This window comes from Trichomycterus rosablanca, chromosome 2 (assembly GCF_030014385.1).
Source record: "Trichomycterus rosablanca isolate fTriRos1 chromosome 2, fTriRos1.hap1, whole genome shotgun sequence".
NCBI classification, from domain to species: domain Eukaryota; kingdom Metazoa; phylum Chordata; class Actinopteri; order Siluriformes; family Trichomycteridae; genus Trichomycterus; species Trichomycterus rosablanca.
The window spans coordinates 33,263,631-33,285,198 of NC_085989.1; the positions used below are offsets into that span (position 1 = coordinate 33,263,631).

The window sequence follows — 21,568 nt, forward strand, 5'->3', positions numbered from 1 at the left end:
CAGACTGATTGGGGCTTCCAAAAGTGGTTCTTAGTCTGGCACAGTCATAGAATTACACGTGTCCAACAAGTCATTTGGCCAAATTCTGCCCCATAGAGCTGCTACAATTAACTGTACAGTAAAACCAGCTCATCTGAAAAGTGGTTGCCCACTTAAATATATGGAACATGAACTGCTAAGTGCATAGTGTGTGTATAGCATACAAATCACAAAAAACACATTTCAGAGGACATTAAAATAAGAACTATAGAAATGCATACAACTACACATACATATCTAACATTAAATCTTTGTAATAAAAGTCAAATAGCTTAAAATATCTAGAATAGTATGGAATTGAAGTATTAAATAACATTTACCAAAACACAATATTTAAAAAGAATTCACCCAACAACTCATAACATGTCAAATCTAAAGAAGAAGATAGAAAACATGCTCTCCACCTGCATACTGCCTCTCCCACTGGCACAAATACACAGACTAAAACACATATACAGCGCTGTGTATTATTATTATTGTGCGGAGTAGTAACTCTGTAGGATTGCTTTGACCTAGATCCAGCATCAGTACAATTACAAGGCAAAATGCTACAAAGTGAACAGAATAATGAAACTGAAGAGCTTGTGAATCATCCTCAAGGAGCTACACGATTTTCTATATAAGACTCTGGTTTGTAAACAAATAGTCACTGATTCAATCGTTAGCTGATGTAGTAAGCAGGCATGGATGTTACACGGCTCATATCAGGTAAGAAACTGCTTTAAAGATTCTATTCTAGGTTACTATAGCTACCTCGGAGCAGAAGTGCTGTTTTATAGGTTGCCAATCGGTGCGACACTGTGCATCACCCACCCACCTGTGAGTGTAGGACATGGCACAGCAGGGCTCTGGAGAACTGGGCACTTCGGACACAAGTTGTTCCAATTACCACAAACAACTCTGTGCCAATGCCAAAACCCCCCCACTAAGTCTGCCCTACTCTGCAATGTATTTGTCACCTAAATTCACACAGCTGGGCCAACTGTTAGGACAAAGCCAGTTGTCACAACCGTCTTTCGAGCATCTAAATCGGGAACTAATGTAGTGGTCGATGTGCTGATGTGTAAAGATTGCTTTGTGGAGGAAGTACACAAGGCCACAAAAGAGAGAGTGTAGGTGGAGATGAAGAAAGCCAAACAGAACAGAAAGAACAAGGCATAAAGCTGCCCACTTGTGCAGAAATCTAGGACAACATAAATACCTGTAATTAAATTTGGATTTAAGAGTTTCTCAGAATGTATTTATTTATTAGGATCTTAAAGTCATGTTTTACTTTGGTTACATTCATGACAGAAACGGTAGTTACTCGTTACACAAGATTCATCAGCTCACAAGTTTTAATGTCAAACACAGTCATGGACAATTTAGTATCTCAAATTCACCTCACTTGCACGTCTTTGGACTGTGGGAGGAAACCGGAGCTCCCGGAGGAAACCCACACAGACACAGGGAGAACATGCAAACTCCACACAGAAAGGACCCAGACTGCCCCACCTGGGGATCAAACCCAGGACCATCTTGCTGTGAGGCAACAGTGCTACCCACCGAGCTACCAACCAGTTTCTTTAAAAGCATCAGTGATTAGTACAAACTAATCTAAACTGAAGGTGCTCGAGGGTGCAGCGGTCTATAACCCTAGCTCACCACAGCTCAGATTTGGGTTCAAATCTCAGCAGTGCTATTGGACATCCAGGTGTCTTCACATACATGATGGGCTATGTCTGAGAGAGAGCAACCAGAAACCCTGCGTGGATTGTTACCCTGTACAGAGCATTTCTGTCTAAGCCTATGTGCTTTTTGGTGGAACCAGACCGGCTGCAACCATGATCAGGATAAAGTGATTGATAGGATAAAGTGATTGTGGGGGGTCACCACAGCAGATCTGGCCCATATACCAGACTTGGCACAGTTTTTACTATGAATGTTCCTCCTGACACATCCCTGCTAGCTCTATTCAGGACTGGGTTGGTTGTTATTGGGTTCCCACTGGTTTAACCATGTTGTAACCCAAGTTCTGGTCAAGTTAAGATCGGCAGTATTATGTAGGGGTTACATAATTGTGACATGGCAGTATTAACATCCTGCTGTTTTAAAATTTTACAGCATTTATTTTTATTTTAATAATTATAAAACTGGTAGAGCTGAGAATATCCTGTGCTTAATTAACTAACAATTGAATATGGTCACTCCTTACCTTACTTATGTGAAACTCTAGCCGTCGTATATATCGCTCAATAGTCTTGATTTGCTGCAAGAGTAAGAACAAATAAGTAAGGACAGAAAACTACAGAATAATCTGTAAAAGAGTTTACAGTTTTTATGAAGGCAAAGACTTGCAGAATGTGTTGTAATAACAGATCCCACATTCAGCAGATGCAGCAGATGTTTATTTTCTACATTTATCTTCTCTGGCTGTCAGTTTTTACAAGTGCTACATCAATAAAAGCTGAGTGAAGTTTTTACAGTCGTGCTTCTCTTACCTTGTCAAGATCATATAGCACTCCCTGAGGAAAAATAAACATACCAAGTATCAGTGTACTGCAACAATCAGGACTAATTGTAACTAAATCTAACCTCATCTCTGTTCACGGTAAACAAAGCGAGAAATTATAGCTGAGGAGTACTTGTTAGAATAATAACTGTGATAAAGGGGTAATAATTTTTGAACAACTGTGTTAATTATCAAATGATAACCTAATAATGTATGTACAGTGTGAGCTAAAAGCCTGAGACCACTAATAAACATGCATTTATTTTATTGATGGATTTTCTCTTTTTTTCTCCAAGTTTGGCGTAGCCAGTTAGTCTTTCACTGCTGGGAACCCAGATCACATCTAAGGTGGGTATATGCGCAGTTCACCAACCCCTTCTTATTCACCCATACTCCGGTGGTTCCTCCACTTTTGTACAGGCACCTTGGGCTACTAACCATGGTTCTCACACAGCGTTGAAGGCCCCACCTGGTTCTTTAGTCTGGTATTTTCTCACTTAGCAGACTACTGGCCAATTTTGTCTGCTGTAGGCACTGCAAAAAGTGCCTGCTAGGGGTGCACAACTGACCGGTAGCACAGCTGAGATTTTGAATAGTTCAGAATCCCAGCGTTTGATAGCTAGGGGAGTATCCTGCTGTACTACCTGGGCACTGACGAGTTGAATCTTAAAAAAAATGCACACATTTCTGAATTCCCTAGTATTACTGAAAAGCAAGTAAGCACTGGTCAGATTTCCTTAAGTCTTATGTTGTCCATTATAGCACATGCTCAGACATCTTTAAGTCGGTTGGATTTGATCTACCCACCAGAAACACATTTGCAGCCAGTGCTTACCGATCACAAAAATGCCCATACCAAGACAAGACATTCTGAAATGCATGTAAGATTCATATTTTCATTCCATTTTTAATGCTGATTTGTTTAGAAAAAAAACGAACTAGGAGCATTTTCACTAGTGGTCTCAGACTTCTGGCCCTCACTGTAAATGAGCTAGTACTAAAGTAATAATAATGACAGAGCTTGAATCAACAGATATACAGTGCCTTGCAAAAGTATTCAGCCCCCTTGAACTTTTCAACCTTTTGCCACATTTCAGGCTTTAAACATAAAGATATGAAATTGTAATTTTTTGTGAAGAATCAACAACAAGCGGGACACAATCGTGAAGTGGAACGAAATTTATTGGATATTTTAAACTTTTTTTAGAAATAAAAAACTGAAAAGTGGGGCGTGCAATATTATTCAGCCCCCTTGCGTTAATACTTTGTATCGCCACCTTTTGCTGCGATTACAGCTGCAAGTCGCTTGGGGTATGTCTCTATTAGTTTTGCACATCGAGAGACAGAAATTTTTGCCCATTCTTCCTTGCAAAACAGTTCGAGCTCAGTGAGGTTGGATGGAGAGCGTTTGTGAACAGCAGTTTTCAGCTCTTTCCACAGATTCTCGATGGGATTCAGGTCTGGACTTTGACTTGGCCATTTTAACACCTGGATAAGTTTATTTGTGAACCATTCCATTGTAGATTTTGCTTTATGTTTTGGATCATTGTCTTGTTGGAAGATAAATCTCCGTCCCAGTCTCAGGTCTTTTGCAGACTGCAACAGGTTTTCTTCCAGAATGGTCCTGTATTTGGCTCCATCCATCTTCCCATCAATTTTAACCATCTTCCCTGTCCCTGCTGAAGAAAAGCAGGCCCAAACCATGATGCTGCCACCACCATGTTTGACAGTGGGGATGGTGTGTTCAGGGTGATGAGCTGTGTTGCTTTTATGCCAAACATAACGTTTTGCGTTGTGGCCAAAAAGTTCGATTTTGGTTTCATCTGACCAGAGCACCTTCTTCCACATGCTTGGTGTGTCTCCCAGGTGACTTTTTATAGATATCTTTGAGAAATGGCTTTCTTCTTGCCACTCTTCCATAAAGGCCAGATTTGTGCAGTGTACGACTGATTGTTGTCCTATGGACAGAGTCTCCCACCTCAGCTGTAGATCTCTGCAGTTCATTCAGAGTGATCATGGGCCTCTTGGCTGCATCTCTGATCAGTCTTCTCCTTGTTTGAGCTGAAAGTTTAGAGGGACGGCCGGGTCTTGGTAGATTTGCAGTGGTCTGATACTCCCTTCATTTCAATATGATCGCTTGCACAGTGCTCCTTGAGATGTTTAAAGCTTGGGAAATCTTTTTGTATCCAAATTCGGCTTTAAACTTCTCCACAACAGTATCTCGGACCTGCCTGGTGTGTTTCTTGGTCTTCATGATGCTCTCTGCGCTTTAAACAGAACTCTGAGACTATCACAGAGCAGGTGCATTTATACGGAGACTTGATTACACACAGGTGGATTCTATTTATCACCATCAGTCATTTAGGTCAACATTGGATCATTCAGAGATCCTCACTGAACTTCTGGAGTGAGTTTGCTGCACTGAAAGTAAAGGGGCTGAATAATATTGCACGCCCCACTTTTCAGGTTTTTATTTCTAAAAAAAGTTTAAAATATCCAATAAATTTCGTTCCACTTCACAATTGTGTCGCACTTGTTATTGATTCTTCACAAAAAATTACAATTTCATATCTTTATGTTTAAAGCCTGAAATGTGGCAAAAGGTTGAAAAGTTCAAGGGGGCTGAATACTTTTGCAAGGCACTGTATAACATGCACCTAAAGGATGTGATTAGAGAGAAGGAAGTGATTATGTGCTGTCTCACCAGTCTGGAGTTTCTCTTCATGTCCTTAAGCAGAGAGGTGAGTTTATCCAGCTCTACTTGGTGCACCTCCAGATACTCACTGATTATGGGAGAATAAAGGAAAAGAGACAGTGATGTGTAAGGATACTGACATGAAACATGAACTTTGCAACAATAAGCATTTTAAATGTACAACATGATCAAAAGCAACAACATTAGCAAAATTGTAATTTCTTACAACTAAATAGGTTAGGGCGGCACTGTGGCCTGGTGGGTGGTGCTGTCGCCTCATAGCAAGGTTTAGGGCCTGGGGTTGATTCTCAGCTGGAGCAGTCTAGGTCCTTTTTGTGTGGAATTTGCATGCTCTCGCTGTGTCTGCACCGGTTCAAACCCCCCCCAGTCCAAAAACATGCAATTGATTTAAGAGGAGCTACTAAAATTGCCCTAGGTACAAGTGTGTGTGTGTTTGTGCGCACCCTGTGATGGACTGATGACCTGTTTAGGGTGTTTTCACCCAGTGAATCGTACTTACAAAAACCATCATTTTTAACCAGCTAAGACTAAGCCCCCTTTTACACACTTGTAGTCACTGGCCACATTTTCTCACCTGCTCATTTCAGCGAGAGCAGCTTTGCATTCGGAGAGAACTTCTGAAGGACAGTGACCACAGGCAGGGACCAAAACCGTGAAGTTGGCTGTATCAGGCTGCACCATTTTATAAACTGCTTGTAGGGAATAACTGTACACCTGGGGTAGTCTACAGTGGCTGATAAACAGGTTGCAGCACAGCAACATGGGTCTTGATGACCAGGGTTCGATCCACTTCTCCAGTCACTGCATGTAAGAGGTTTTGCAAGGGTTTCCACAGGGTAAATCTGGTTTTCTCCCACCTACACAAACATGTGAGTGGGAGGACTGTCTGCTCTACTGGTTCTTATATATAAGCTAAAATCTTGAGCCTAACGTTTTACATTTAGGATTATTGTATGTAAGTGTTTGTAAATAATCTTTAGAATTCTTTTTATAATAAAGAAACTTAGCGACTGTTTTTTTTTCCAGTAGTAAGATAAAAATTTCACTACATATTTAAATTAAGAGTTAATTAATCAACATAGTAACAATGCATGATTTTACTAAGCTTTTTTTACATTTGTAATTGTATACAGTATATGTGGGTACACACAGGTATAGAAATGTGGTTTAATACTCACTCACTCACTTTCTTAACCGCTTATCCAATTAGGGTTGCGGGGGGATGCTGGAGCCTATCCCAGCTTTTCAGTGGGTGCAAGGCACACAGTAACACCCTGGACGGGGCGTCAGTCCATCACAGGGCAGACACACACACATACACACACCCATTTACCTACAGGGCAATTCAGTGTCTCCAATTAACATGACTGCATGTTTTGAAACATGCAAACTCCACACAGAAAGGACCCGGACCACCCCGCCTAGGGATCGAACCCAGGACCTTCTTGCTGTGAGGCGACAGTGCTACCCAGTCGGTGCTACCCAACGGTGCTACCCAGCCTGTGGTTTAACAACCTATTTTTATTTATCTTGTGTACAAATGCTATTAGCTTTATCTAATTATCTAATTTTAAAAAGCACAACTTTACTGTAATAGCCAACATATTTGTAAATAAATGCGCTACAATTCCTTAGCAAAAACCCCATCTGTACATAGTTAATCTATTCCAACACACCTTCTACATACGAGCTGTACTTACTTCAGACCCTGTTTCAGAGCTCCATACACCTCCTCCACTCTCTTAGGCTGCGGCTCATGTGAGCTGCTGCCGCTGCCACTGGATTTGTGCCCAGACAGATGGGCCTTTTTGGGTTTGGAGATTGGCTTCTTCTGCACTACCGTGTTTCCTATGAACGAGTTACACCTGGAAACAGAAATGTGCACACACCATCAGAAATGATCATAATCTTGGGTGATACTATATAAAGTAGCTTTAGGATTGAAATACTGAAGGACCTCATGTGGCTTTATGACTAAGTAGGTCATAAAGCTATTACCAATTTTGCCATGAAAAGGTATTTGCCACCTCCTGATTTTCTCTATTGTTGCATAATTTTTACACATAGTTGTTTCAGGTGCTTATAGAAAATATAATTCAATCTAACAAGAACATGAGAAAATGATTTATTTATAAGAAAAATGTGATGTACTACTAATATCACCCAAAAAACAAACATATTTATCACTACAGCTTTGTTAGTGGTATCAAGCTGTCATTTAATGTTGTGTGCTCTAGATAGCTGTCTGGTTGTATAGCACTATTGTTTAAAGCTTTATTTATCACAGGATGCTGTCAAATATTGACACAGGATTTTTCCTGAAGAGCCAAATTAATGGTTCTGTCAATTATGACAAGTGTTGGTATATGGTATGTGATATATGTTTTTTTTTTCCTTATTTTGTCATTGTTTGTAAACGTTGTTAGCTTTATGTCACATGTAACTTGACATCTATCAGCCCACAGAAAATGATCACAAAAAGACGAGCCTTTATGTTGCTTGTTTCTGTGTCACCCTGTAACTATACCATGAATAGTTATGGTGGAATTATAAACACTGACTAATTTACTTCTAGAAAGATTAACTTAGAAAGCTAATCTGTCGCACTGTGGTTCACTAAAGTCCCAAAGCCTTAAAATTGCATTAGAACTCTTTGTGATCAGATTTGTTTTAATTAATTTTATTTTCATTACATTTTTCCTCTAATTGCAGCATACTGTGTTACTTGTTGAGACCTTTAAGCATCACACTGCTGGAAAGTTCTTATTTAAAAAAGGTTTACATTTATATGCATGCGTGTGTCAAATGTGACTGATTTATTATCTAAATTTAGTTTATTGGTTGATCGAGTAAGAGGACACAGGACCAGATGGTAACCTTTTTTCCAGCAATAAATTAAGAAATAATGTAAAACTGTATTTTGTGTTCAACTCAGGATTGTCTTTTATTCATTTTCATTTGAAGACGGAAACAATTAAGTGTGACACTTATGCACAAATAAAAGAAATAAAAAAGGTTTATTTTTTACAGTGCTATAAAAAAAACTAACATGAATTATCTCAGTAATGTCTATTTATAAACCCAGTGGCTTTTGGATAAGGGGTTAAATCATCTGTAACCCAAGCTACAAAGTGTACATTAGCTATCTGCTACAGCAACAATCAATCACCACCAAATATACTGTTGCATTCCATTGGCATAAGGGAATTGTGATACTCAGCATGTTGCCTAGCATGTCTCCACATGTCACTCTAATGGAAGTTCCACAGTGATGAATCTAGGCCAGTTTGGTGAATGAGCACACTGTGCCTAAGGGTCACAAATGTTACTGACTTCCATCCCCAATACAGTATTAAATCATGCCAAGACAGACAATTGTGTAAGGATTTAAACATGCAGCATGCTCTGTGTGTGTGTGTGTGTGCTTTTTCTTCTTCTTTTTTTCATGTTTTACAATCGTTTTATCTCATCATGGGACCTTGGCCACCCTATCAGATTTAGCCAATTATGTTTGTATGTAGACGTCCAGTGGTAGTGGGCTAGAGCAATTTACTACAGCGCCAACAGAGCACCTAATTCAACCCTGTATAAGCAAGCCTACATTTGCTTAAAACACTGTATCTGTATTTATTAATTTATTTATTTATTTAATGGACACATGATACAACCACAAATCAAAAGACAGTACAGAATATAAAAAAAACAGTGTTTCCTACATCTACTTTGACTTTTTACTTTATTTTATTGTAGACAGTATGAACCCAAGATATTTTATGTCTGTTTGGAAAACTGGTATCCTTTTAAGTGTGGTGAAAAGGAATGGCAAGACTAAAAAGTGGTAGATACTTCACCGTCCCAACATCTTTTGAAATGTGTTGCAGACCCTTAATGCAGGAATGGACATATATGTACAAATAAAATAAAGTTGACCAGACAAAACAAAGTATCTTAAGCTCATACTATCTCTAATTAATTAAAATGAAAGTAAATGTAGGAATCACTGCATTTTATTTGCATTTTCCACACTGTGCCAACATTTCTGATTTGGGGTTGTATTTTTGCTTGTGACTGGCTGGGCTAAAAGATTTTACCGTGATCGTCTCTCCTGCAGTGTGCTGAAACCAGCAAATGACTGGCTTCGAATGATTCCATTGGGCCCTCCAGGAGAGTGGGTACCAGCCGCCATAATCTGTGGAAAGCGGGAAGAAACTCCTGCAGGAAAATAAAGAAAAAAGTTTGGTGAGGCAAAGGTTAAGTTTCAGGTATTGGGTAAGGAGGGTCAGATGTAAGGAGTGTACAGGGGTAGAGATGGATTTAATGGAATTTAACTTTAAGCTTTTCATATTGTTATGTCACAGTGCTACAAAGCCTTTAAAAAATAATATTATACAAATTTTAAGCCTTCATTTGAGCATTTTACCTGCTATGCATACAACTCACGGGAAGTAAATAATATTGATCTTTTAACATCTCACACTTTCCCCTAGGCAGAAGAAATTAAGTCAAAGCCACACTGTGCCCCCTAAAGTATGCTTGGATGGTTGCTGAACAGTGGTGCCTCTCTCCACTGAGGCATGCCAGGGTTAACTCACAAAAAGTCCTAAATACAAGTCTAAAGGATGTTACGTCATCCTTATGCACAATGCTCATCAGCATTCTGACTACAGCGGCTGGTCTCTATAGACCGATCAGGAGAAGAGCGAAGTGAGGAAAAAGTCTTTACCAGTGAAAATCTCTACAAAGCTCTGTTGCTGAGACATTCAAATCATCACAGTTTCAAAAGCACAGGCCTTAAAACAATGTTTGTCCTATGTTTAATTGCATAATCATTGGTCTAATCATTAGACATATTAGTCAAATTAATAATAATAATCTGGCCTAATAATTAACAATCGTCAATAAATAGTTAAGTTCAGTTTTATAAATCATGACAGTGAAAAAGAGAAGAAAGAAATCATAAGTAAAAGCTTACTCCAGAAAGGGGAAGGGTTTTAGGGAAGTATATTTTTGAAATGTAATAACACATGCTAATATCTCTGTGTAACATGCCATTGTAACCCTGATGTGCTGACATGCACAAGTTTGAGCACTCGGTTTCTGTTGTGGTGGGTACGTGTGACTTGCATTAAACGCAGACCACAGGGTGTCAACAGCAGCCTAACACCGTCTGCTTGAAGAAATGATGTTCCCCTTGGCAACAGCACACAATACATAGTGTGTGGAGTAAAACAACATTGCTATTATGCAGCCTGTACTGAGTCGTGCGCCTCCACCTCCCATTCAGCTCTGAGGCACTGTTGTCCTCTCCCGCGCCCTACTACAGGCCGTGCTAGGTAGGAGGATGCTCTCAGACTGCCCTTTGTGTTTCACCCATCCCTCCTGTCTCTACACACACAAATGACCTTACCGCAGTCATGCCAGTGTAGAAAACTGAACAACTAACCACTGATTCCCTGTAATTAAGGGCCTTGCTCAGGGTCCCAATAGTGACCACCAGGGACTTGAACCGGCAATGTTCTGATTACCAGTTCAGTACATAAACTCTACAATGGTTCACGGAGCTCCCACAGCCCCTAAGAGTTTATTTCTGGATGTTTGCCTTTTTCACCTAAGCTACACTAAAACTATATGGACACCTGAGCTTGATGAAAATCCTATATTAAAATGGATCCTCCTTTTTTTAATTATCTTCTTATGCATTTTACCCCTTTTTCTCCCAATTTAGAGTACACAATCTGCTGCTGGGGACCCCGATGGCGTCCAAAGAGGGTGTATATTCGCCTGGCACACACTTCCTCCGACTTGAGCGCAGTTCACCTATCTCCTCTTATTCCCTCATACTTCAGTGGATTCACACATGAGGCCGGCTTCGTGTACGGAGAGCCACACTCCGATCTCTGTGCTTCTCCACTTTCTGTACAGGCACCCTGGGCAACCAAGGTCCTTACACAGCGTTGATAACCCACCCCTTAGTCCGGTCTTTCCCACCCAGCAGACTGGAAGAGAGGAAGTCTCCTGCAGGCATTAGTCAATTGTGCCTGTTAGAGAGCGCCCAGCCGACCGGTTGCAGAGCCGAGATTTGAACCAGGGAACTCAGAATCTTGGTGCTGGTGTGCTGGCGGATTATCCCCTACACCAGAGGTCCCCAACCACCGGGCCACGGACCGGTACCGGTCCGTGGGTCATTGATTACCGGGCCGCACAGAAAGAATAAATAATTAGAGATCCTTACATCAGCCATGAAAAAACTGCTTGTATTTTCAACACATGGGTGTTTATCGTCTCATATCACCCCCAGGTGGAGTGTCTAGCCTACCAAAATTTCAAAAAAACGTCTATAAAACTGCATGTCTCACTTGCCTCTGTTAAAGTCAAGGAGCACAATTCCACTATTAGAAAGACACTGGGCAAAAATGACATTAATAGAAGAGCTGCAATAAGCAAACCACTGCTAAACCCTGGCCAAAAACATCTAAAGTAACCATAAGGCATTCGGGATAGTATTCTGTGTACTAAATAGTCAAAGGTGGAATTTTCTGGAACTTATGGGTCCCGTTAAATTTTGTGTGAAGCTAACCAGCATTCCACCACAACATGGTGGTGGTAGTGTGATGGTTTGGTGTTGCATTGCTTCTGCAGGACCAGTTTGACTTGTCGTAATTGATGGAACCATAAATTCTGCTCTCTACTAAAAAATTCTGAAGAAGAATGCCTGCCCGTCAGTTTGTGACCAAAAGTTTAAGCACAGCTGGGTAATGAGGCAGTACGAGTGGACCAAAATGCATTAATGGCGATGCAAATATAGAAGAAATCAGGTAAACTAGGAAAACTATAGTGGAAAACTATTAGCTTTTCCATTTTTATATGTATTTTTTACCCAAACACAACTGAATGTGCCTACAGGAGGAGAGGCAAGATGAGAATTCATCCTACTAGCAGTAGTCACCTATTGTTGTACATGCTGACATCCTTTCCTTAAATTGTGTGAAGCAGTTGCTCCTCAAAACACTTCACCCTGACATTTAACACTGTGACCAGCCGGTTTAATCTGGAAAACAATATCAAACCAAGCCACGAGCAGGAGAGATGTTTACTTGACAGCCGTGTTTTCTGTACTGGTGATCTATGTGCTTTAAATGTCACACCTATTCCCAGCATAGCATGAGCATATCTAGATCTGACCGGGCTCATAACGTCACTTTTAAAAACGAATGAGAGTCTGGAGAGGTCTGAGCATGTTGGAAATGTCAGCAGGCCAAGAGGGACGCAGTTCACCGATTCTTTATTATTAAACTGCCATGAAGTGATAACCTTTACCTGGAAGCTGTGCTCTCAAACACTTTACCAAAGGCTATTAAACACAATTGTGGTGATTTTAATCCTGTTATAGTATGCTGTGTTTTTCAAAACAGAAGCAAAACCGAGATCTTGGTCATCTGAGAGAAACGGGCTTGAGTAAAGTGGGTCATGGGTTCATATTTGACAGACAGTGGAGATGACGTGTAACACAAAGCTGCTGGCATTGAGAGGAATGTGTGTGTGAGGAAGTGTGAACCGCTGCTGAGATCATCTATGTCCAGTGCTTAGCTGAATTCTGAAAACCAGGAACTGAAAGCATGGATCTATGTTAGGGGTGCAAATTTCACCAATATCATTTAACCTAAGTGAACAATATTAGTAAACAGTTAACATCAGGTGTCTATACAGACACGATTGGCTATGTCTGGGGTGGAGGGGGGAGTAACAAAAGCCCTGTGATGTATTGGCTCCCTGTTCGGGGTATTCCCACCTTGCGCCCACTGTTTACCAGTCAAACCAATGTGCCATGACCCAGACCAGGATATAGCAGTTGACAAAAATAAAATAAAATAATAAAAATGAAAAAAGTTTAGATTAGAAACATCAAACCCGGCTGTACACAAAGCTGGCACATGCACACTGAGGACGGGTAAGATTGCATTATAAATCAGCAATCTTATTTGGTACAGATTATAGATTCACTCTTAATGGAAATTCAGATATTTTTAATTGACAGCATTAATTAAACAATCCTTTATTGTCTGTTATCTGGTTAATCATTGACATCCCTATTTTATGTCATTTAAAACCTCACTGCTATTAAGCTACAAAGCTGGAAAACAAATTTATCCAATACGGCTTGTCTTCAGGTTGGTTGAGACAATGGTGGTGTCTCAAAACAAAATGCCAATATAACTGTAAAAATCAGCCAGCAGCCAATTTGGCTGTAAAATAATATATATATATATATATATATATATATATACAGTGTATCACAAAAGTGAGTACACCCCTCACATTTCTGCAGATATTTAAGTATATCTTTTCATGGGACAACACTGACAAAATGACACTTTGACACAATGAAAAGTAGTCTGTGTGCAGCTTATATAACAGTGTAAATTTATTCTTCCCTCAAAATAACTCAATATACAGCCATTAATGTCTAAACCACCGGCAACAAAAGTGAGTACACCCCTAAGAGACTACACCCCTAAATGTCCAAATTGAGCACTGCTTGTCATTTTCCCTGCAAAATGTCATGTGATTTGTTAGTGTTACTAGGTCTCAGGTGTGCATAGGGAGCAGGTGTGTTCAATTTAGTAGTACAGCTCTCACACTCTCTCATACTGGTCACTGAAAGTTCCAACATGGCACCTCATGGCAAAGAACTCTCTGAGGATCTTAAAAGACGAATTGTTGCGCTACATGAAGATGGCCAAGGCTACAAGAAGATTGCCAACACCCTGAAACTGAGCTGCAGCACAGTGGCCAAGATCATCCAGCGTTTTAAAAGAGCAGGGTCCACTCAGAACAGACCTCGCGTTGGTCGTCCAAAGAAGCTGAGTGCACGTGCTCAGCGTCACATCCAACTGCTGTCTTTGAAAGATAGGCGCAGGAGTGCTGTCAGCATTGCTGCAGAGATTGAAAAGGTGGGGGGTCAGCCTGTCAGTGCTCAGACCATACGCCGCACACTACATCAAATTGGTCTGCATGGCTGTCACCCCAGAAGGAAGCCTCTTCTGAAGTCTCTACTCAAGAAAGCCCGCAAACAGTTTGCTGAAGACATGTCAACAAAGGACATGGATTACTGGAACCAGGTCCTATGGTCTGATGAGACCAAGATTAATTTGTTTGGTTCAGATGGTCTCAAGCATGTGTGGCGGCAATCAGGTGAGGAGTACAAAGATAAGTGTGTCATGCCTACAGTCAAGCATGGTGGTGGGAATGCCATGGTCTGGGGCTGCATGAGTGCAGCAGGTGTTGGGGAGTTACATTTCATTGAGGGACACATGAACTCCAATATGTACTGTGAAATACTGAGCAGAGTATGATCCCCTCCCTCCGGAAACTGGGTCGCAGGGCAGTGTTCCAGCATGATAATGACCCCAAACACACCTCTAAGACGACCACTGCTTTATTGAAGAGGCTGAGGGTAAAGGTGATGGACTGGCCAAGCATGTCTCCAGACCTAAACCCAATAGAACATCTTTGGGGCATCCTCAAGCGGAAGGTGGAGGAGCGCAAAGTCTCGAATATCCGCCAGCTCCGTGATGTCGTCATGGAGGAGTGGAAAAGCATTCCAGTGGCAACCTGTGAAGCTCTGGTAAACTCCATGCCCAGGAGAGTTAAGGCAGTTCTGGGAAATAATGGTGGCCACACAAAATATTGACACTTCAGGAACTTTCACTAAGGGGTGTACTCACTTTTGTTGCCGGTGGTTTAGACATTAATGGCTGTATATTGAGTTATTTTGAGGGAAGAATAAATTTACACTGTTATATAAGCTGCACACAGACTACTTTTCATTGTGTCAAAGTGTCATTTTGTCAGTGTTGTCCCATGAAAAGATATACTTAAATATCTGCAGAAATGTGAGGGGTGTACTCACTTTTGTGATACACTGTATATATATATATATTAGGGCTGTCGAAGTTAACGCGATAATAACGCATTAACGCGACCTCAATTTAACGCGATTAAAAAAATTAGTGCCATTAACGCAAATTCTAGTTCATGTTGACACTTGACTGGTAGAACAAACGTTTTAATGTCGGACTTGCCACCGTTTTTCATTTGCGGTTTGTTAACATAATGTAACCGATCGTGGTAGTGATGCACTTGCATAATAAAGAAATAAATACACGCTATATTCACAAGTTGTCGGGAGCAGAACACTTTATTACACTTAATTAACTTCTTCTTCTGTACCGAATACCGGAAAGCTGAGTCGAGCACGTTAGTTCATGAACTATGGAAGCCCCAAAGGGTCAAAACACACTCACTTCGTGTAGAAACGTCCATCAAACCATCGTCACGATACAACCACAGACAAGTCTGATACAATAACTATGCCTTATCCCACCTAAAGCACCGCTGATCTACAATGTTTGCTGATGGAGAAATTCTAACCTACAATCTGACATTTACTGCCTAGTATGTGAGTGAATAAACTCCCTTACAGTTTTCTCTTGTCCCAGCAGTTTTTAACATAAGTACATTTAGCATAAAATGTGTTCACCATTTTAATTGTAACATTTCACTTAAAAATCCTTGTTTTCTATAACATTTACACAGATTTTTTTTAATGCGATTAATCGCGATTAACTATATGAAATTCTGAGATTAATCGCGATTAAAAATTTTAATCGTTTGACAGCCCTAATATATATACATATTTAGACATTAAATCATTTACACAAAGTTATGTAATCCAGGTGATTGGCATAATAGAGGCTAGACTGCTAAACGAACAGTTGTGAGAACTGTCAAGCTCCCACTGTTGGGCTATTGAAAAAGACCATTCACCTCAACTGCTTGGCTAAACTGTAAGACGTTTTGGCTGAAAGCATATTCCCCAGTAATAACTGTATAGAAATGTGAGTTTAGTTTTGAGCTTTAATTTATTAATTTGAGGAGACGTGCAATGCAATAAGAAGTGCCAAGCGACTACATAAATCCCCTTAACACTTTCTACACTGAAGTGCTGCAGATCAACAGTATCAAATGAACAGTATTAATAATGCAGACAGGGCACCATACTGGTGGATCTCAGCAGCACAAGGCACATGCAGGCTCAGGTATAATTCAGCAGCAGAGCTAAATGTAGATTTTTCTGTGTGACTGGATTTTGCTCTACTTGGCCAGCTGAGCATAACTGATGTATCTGTTGTACACATTCTGCCATCTGCCAGGATTACTGTACATTATGTAACAATAAAGGTGTATGCGCGTTAAATGTCAAGTCGTCAGGTTCCACCGTCCTATATTTTAAAGCTTCTTTTAAAACCATGTTTATTATCAAGGACTTGAGTCATATAATTAAACCAAAATACAGTCTGGCAAGTTTAAGCCTAGAAAAGTCAGCAGTGTTTTTGTAGTAATTTGTTGACATCTGGCTTCAAGTGTGCATTACAGAGTCTTGCATATAAGGATGCAGGAAACAGTGTTTGGGAACAGCTTATCACAAAAGCATGCAAGTTTTGCTTAATGCAGTGCCATTTGAGGGATTTCATTAGCATTTAGTACTGGTTATTAGCATTAGTCCTTTGCATACAGAATTTTTTTAATATGTCAACGATTAACCGATAACCAATATGTTTGATTAATGCGGTCATTTAAAAAATGTCTCTTAAATTCATTTCCGGCAGCACGGTGGCACAGTAGGTAATGCTACTGCCTCATAGAACCAAGGGCCTAAGACTGATTTCCTAGCTAAATGACCAAGGTCTTTTCTGTGCTTAGTTTGCATGTTCTCCATGTGGGTTTTCTCCAGGTGCTCCAAATTCCTCCCACAAATATATAGACATGCAGTCAGGCCAATTGGAGGTAAAAGTGTGAGTGTGTGTGTCTACCCTGTGATTAACTGGCAACCTGTCCAGGGTGTTTCCTGCATTTTGCCCAATAAATCCGACCCACCGCAACCCTGACCAGGATAAAGCAGTAGACAGACAATAAATGAATTTACTTCCAGCAGCTGAGACTTTACTTAAATTGGGAGCGCAGCTATAATCTGTACAGAGAAAACGTGCCAAAAGCCTCCCACTCTCCCTCTTGAAATACACCCCGACCCCGGCTCTGTGTACAGCTGCGTCTGGAGTTTCTAATCTGAACTTTATGCACTTATAATAATGAAATAAAGAGCAAAAGATGTTATGCATTAAAATCACTAACAAAAGCTGTTATGTGTCATGCATGTTTGTGCAGATCTGTAAATTTTACTTTTTTTAAATGATGCGGATAGCTTGCATCATGCTTCAATAAGAAAAGTAAAACTCTAAAATCATTTTATAATAATTACACCAGTGTTGTCAGAAAGAGTCACATCTCATGTTGTCAGGAATATACGCACTGCATCTTAATTACAAGCAATAATTAAACCTGATGATCATAATCAATTAACAGTTTGCTGCAAACTGTATAAAATCTACCTTTTGAATCTACCAGAATTGTAGATTGTGCACTTTATTGTGTTGAGAATTTAATTTTGATAAGACAAAAACTCTTTGGGCAGAATACCAACACAGAATCATGCTACTGGGGTGCTTCTCAGTCGCAGAAACAAGAAGACTGCTAGGAATTGATCGTAGAATGAATGCAGTATGAGGTAAAAAAAACATGCAGCATGAGGTAGCTACTATTGTGGTCTGAACAGCCTCCGGCCTGTAGATTCCACTTCCCTCATGATTTAAAAATCATACATAGCAATCATTTTTCAAAACTCACCGATTATAAATAAACCTTTACAAGCAGATTTTACACCCCACAGATCATTGGTGAAATAAATAAAAATGGTACATTATCTAAATTTTAGCCAGTAGTAGTTTAGAGTTCACAAGGTCATCTTCATGTACAGCTGTTCAACACTGGGGAAAGCAAAGATGAATAACTATCCAGCTGATCAGCTTGAGTGACAGATAAAGCCTTTATGCTTAATACTGAAAGTCCACTCCAACTAGAAGAGTACTGGAAAGAGTGCAGACTCCACTCCTTTATCCAAACGGACTGTTAATCAGGGGGTTGTGAGGAAGCCCCCTGCTGTCCAGTGTCACTGTAAGCACAGATCATCTGCTCAGAGTGAAAGGAAACGAGAAGGAGACTGTCTGTCTCAGTCCATTCTCATCCAAACACCTGCTCCATCCATTAAATACATCCCAGGGGGCCATAATCCAGCATAGTCACCAAGGGGTCATAATAAATTCTGAAAGTGTGCACTAGAAAAACTGAACACACAAGACATATTGATAGAGAATGTTAATAAAAGATGCAATGCAAATGCTTATATTTTTAATCAAAATATGCTATCGGCGATATTTCCTAAAAGTAGCCGATCCGATCGTGTGATATATAAAGACCATGTTAACTTAACAGCTCAGTGGATTGATCCAGACTTTGAGCTACGAACCAACCATCACATCACCATTCATCAACAATCGTACGGAAACCACAGTGAAAGCTCTTACGATGTAATTTTGCTGATTGTAATATTTACTTTAAAAAGATAATTCAACCCGGTCACATCTGAGTCGATTCTATCAGCACGTTATATAAACTCCTGGTTCACTTTGGTAAATCGTAAGTGGTTCTTACTTGTGATGTAGATGAGAACAGAAAACGTTACAGAGCCAATCAGAGGCAAAAGTTTATTCATTACCAAATTCGTTAGTTCAGGATCATCTGCTAAACTTTTAGAAAACTTTTAGCTCCTTAGACGGCACGAGTCTGACTCGGTTACAGATCTGTGGTAATAGCAGTTTAATTAAGCTTTTTAATGTAAGAGAGTCACACAAAATGTTCTGTAGTAGCTGGTGTTTATTTAAAACCACGACATTTAATTAATAACAGTGAACACGGAGAGATAACTGAGAAGAGAAACTTACGCTTCACATAAAAACGAATCAACTCATGAATCAATGAATCACTTCTAGCGATACTGTGAACAAAGCGTATCTTCTAAAGGCACAAACACACACACGCGCGCGCGCTGCTCCGGTTTATCTTTACTGTGAGGCTCTTTTTAAGTTTATTTACTGCTAATCCCCCCCCCCCCCCCCTTCCCGATCGGAATCGGCTATCGGCCGATGTCCCTGAAAGGAGATCGGAGATCGGAATCGGTGCCAAAAACCCCAATCGGTCCATCTCTAGCTTATATGTTTTAAAATTATTATATTTATAGTGACTTTGATCCAAACTCCCTCCAGACAGATGCTCCCATGTCCACGATTAAACCCCTGCAACTTCATCAAAATGCAGCTGCCCACTTGGGTTTCAACCAACCTAAACTCTGCCACATCACCCCACTGCTGCACCATTCACTGGCTTTCTGTAGCTGCCCGCTTTTAGTTTAAAACAATGATGCTTGCCTAAAAAGGAAAAAATGGATCAGCCCCAAGAGAACTTATTAAATCCAGCTCAGTGCCATGCAACCTTCAAGCCATACGTCTCACTCAGAGCGGTAGAGAGAACAGAGTGGCGACACTCCCATAGGGAACCGTTGGAAAGGGGGCGGGACATATTTTCTGTGCAGCTTCCGGGTTGTGGAGCTCTGTATAGTTCCAAACATCCCATAGAGCCCCATTCATTTCCACTACTTATCAAGCATTTTTAGCTGTTTGTTGCTTTGTTTTAAAAAAAATAATGAATTTGATGTCATTAATATACGTAATACTGTTATTATTTAGCATTTGCTCAGCACTAAGTGTTACATGTTTATCTTAATTAATAGGTATAACCCAATTTAGCTTAGTCAGTTAAGCTAAATTATTGACACTAGAGTCTTTTCACCTAAAATTGATTAATTAAAAGTTGATTAATCAAGAGTCTTGTTACAGAAATGATAATAAAACATCAGAGCCATAATAAATCATTATACTTTTACTTTCATTCTTAAGTACATTTGAAGGTAAATTTAGTTTAGTACTTTAGTGGAGGTAAAGAGTATTTTTACTTTTACTACTACTTTTACTGGAGTAATATGTTACCTTGGATATCTCTACTTTAACTCAACTACATGGTTTGTGTACCTTGTCCACCACTTACATTAGACAAAATGAACTAGTGCATATTAATTATGAATTAATTCATGTATTACATGTAGGAATAAATTATTACTTACTCATGAAATAAGACATGAATTAATGCTATTTCATGTACCTGCACTATAATGTTTTTGGTACGGTAATGTGTTTATCAATCTGTTCATTCAGTGCAGGTAAACCTTATGAATCCAGCACATGACTTAGTGTTTAACCAAAATGATTATTATTATGAATCCTCAGGAAAGTGAAGGGAGATTAGTTTATGTAAAAAACAAAACATAAAAAACTGTCTAATCTCTGTACTGTATATTGTCTCTACTACTTAATGATATCGCATTATGTAATGTATGCTAATATAATGTACTGTGTGTTAACAAGAACGACCTATTAAGTCATTATAAACATCAGTCTTCCACTTCATATACCAAATTGATATTAAAGCAGATGCAGTAAATGTAAACGCAGTTGAAAATACCCAGAAATTGTACAAATGTTTATTATTTAGCGTTTAATATTTCACTCACTGCTGCCTGTCCCATATGATAACATGACAGCGCCGGGTTTGTTTGGAACTATTGGAGGGTTACATGAACCACGTGACCGCGTAGCGGCGAGATCAAGGAGTGTCGCAACTCTCTCTATCTACGGCTCTGGTCTCACTCATCTTGATCCAGAACCCTAGGAAGACAGGCATCAAGGCTCCTCTCTGTACTAGTGTGACTAATCTGTACATGCCCACAGCTCCACTGTAATTTATTAATATTTGTATCTAAGGTAGCAGAAACAATAATAATTAGCAGGATGATGTTTAAAACAAAAACATGTTTTTACCACTGCTTTACACTACAGTAGTGAGGGTTGCATTGAATTCAGTTTCAATAGAAACAGTGGGCACAAGGTAGGAATACACCCAGGCAGTGCATAAATCAGTAATCAATTACTAAATTCCATTTTAGATTACTTTTAAGGTTTTAATAATTACATACAAGCTGGTTTAGGGTGTGTACCATTCACACTTCATGTGCGACATAAGCTGGTTTGAGGAATGCACTTTTCTGCATGACCGCTCGGGTTTAGCTGGTGGTTGAGTTGTTGCTGTGTTTTTTTATTTTTGTATACATCTAATCAAGCAATTCAACTGAGGGGTGTTTGGGTGGCGCAGCGGTACATTGTGCTTGCCCACTGCTGTTGGGATTCAGGATTTAATTCCCAGCAGAGCTATCGGCCAGTCTGGCGTGTAGATACAGACATGACTGAAGTCAAAAT

At 39.9% G+C, this 21,568-nt stretch overlaps 1 protein-coding gene across 3 annotated transcripts in view; it reads right to left on the reverse strand.

Moving 5' to 3' along the window:
- Nucleotides 1-21,568, reverse strand: part of ripor2 (RHO family interacting cell polarization regulator 2) — a 71,124-nt gene that overhangs the window by 22,555 nt on the left and 27,001 nt on the right. For 2 of the 3 annotated variants that reach the window (XM_063014505.1, XM_063014514.1), the window contains exons 2-6: nt 9,338-9,458; nt 6,947-7,111; nt 5,235-5,313; nt 2,520-2,543; nt 2,234-2,287 (exon numbers count right to left, since the gene is read on the reverse strand). In XM_063014505.1, the coding sequence (XP_062870575.1) occupies nt 2,234-2,287; nt 2,520-2,543; nt 5,235-5,313; nt 6,947-7,111; nt 9,338-9,458 (443 nt within the window). Of the gene's footprint in view, nt 1-2,233; nt 2,288-2,519; nt 2,544-5,234; nt 5,314-6,922; nt 7,112-9,337; nt 9,459-21,568 lie in introns of those variants that run through there. The other variant, XM_063014523.1, reaches the window with a different exon arrangement.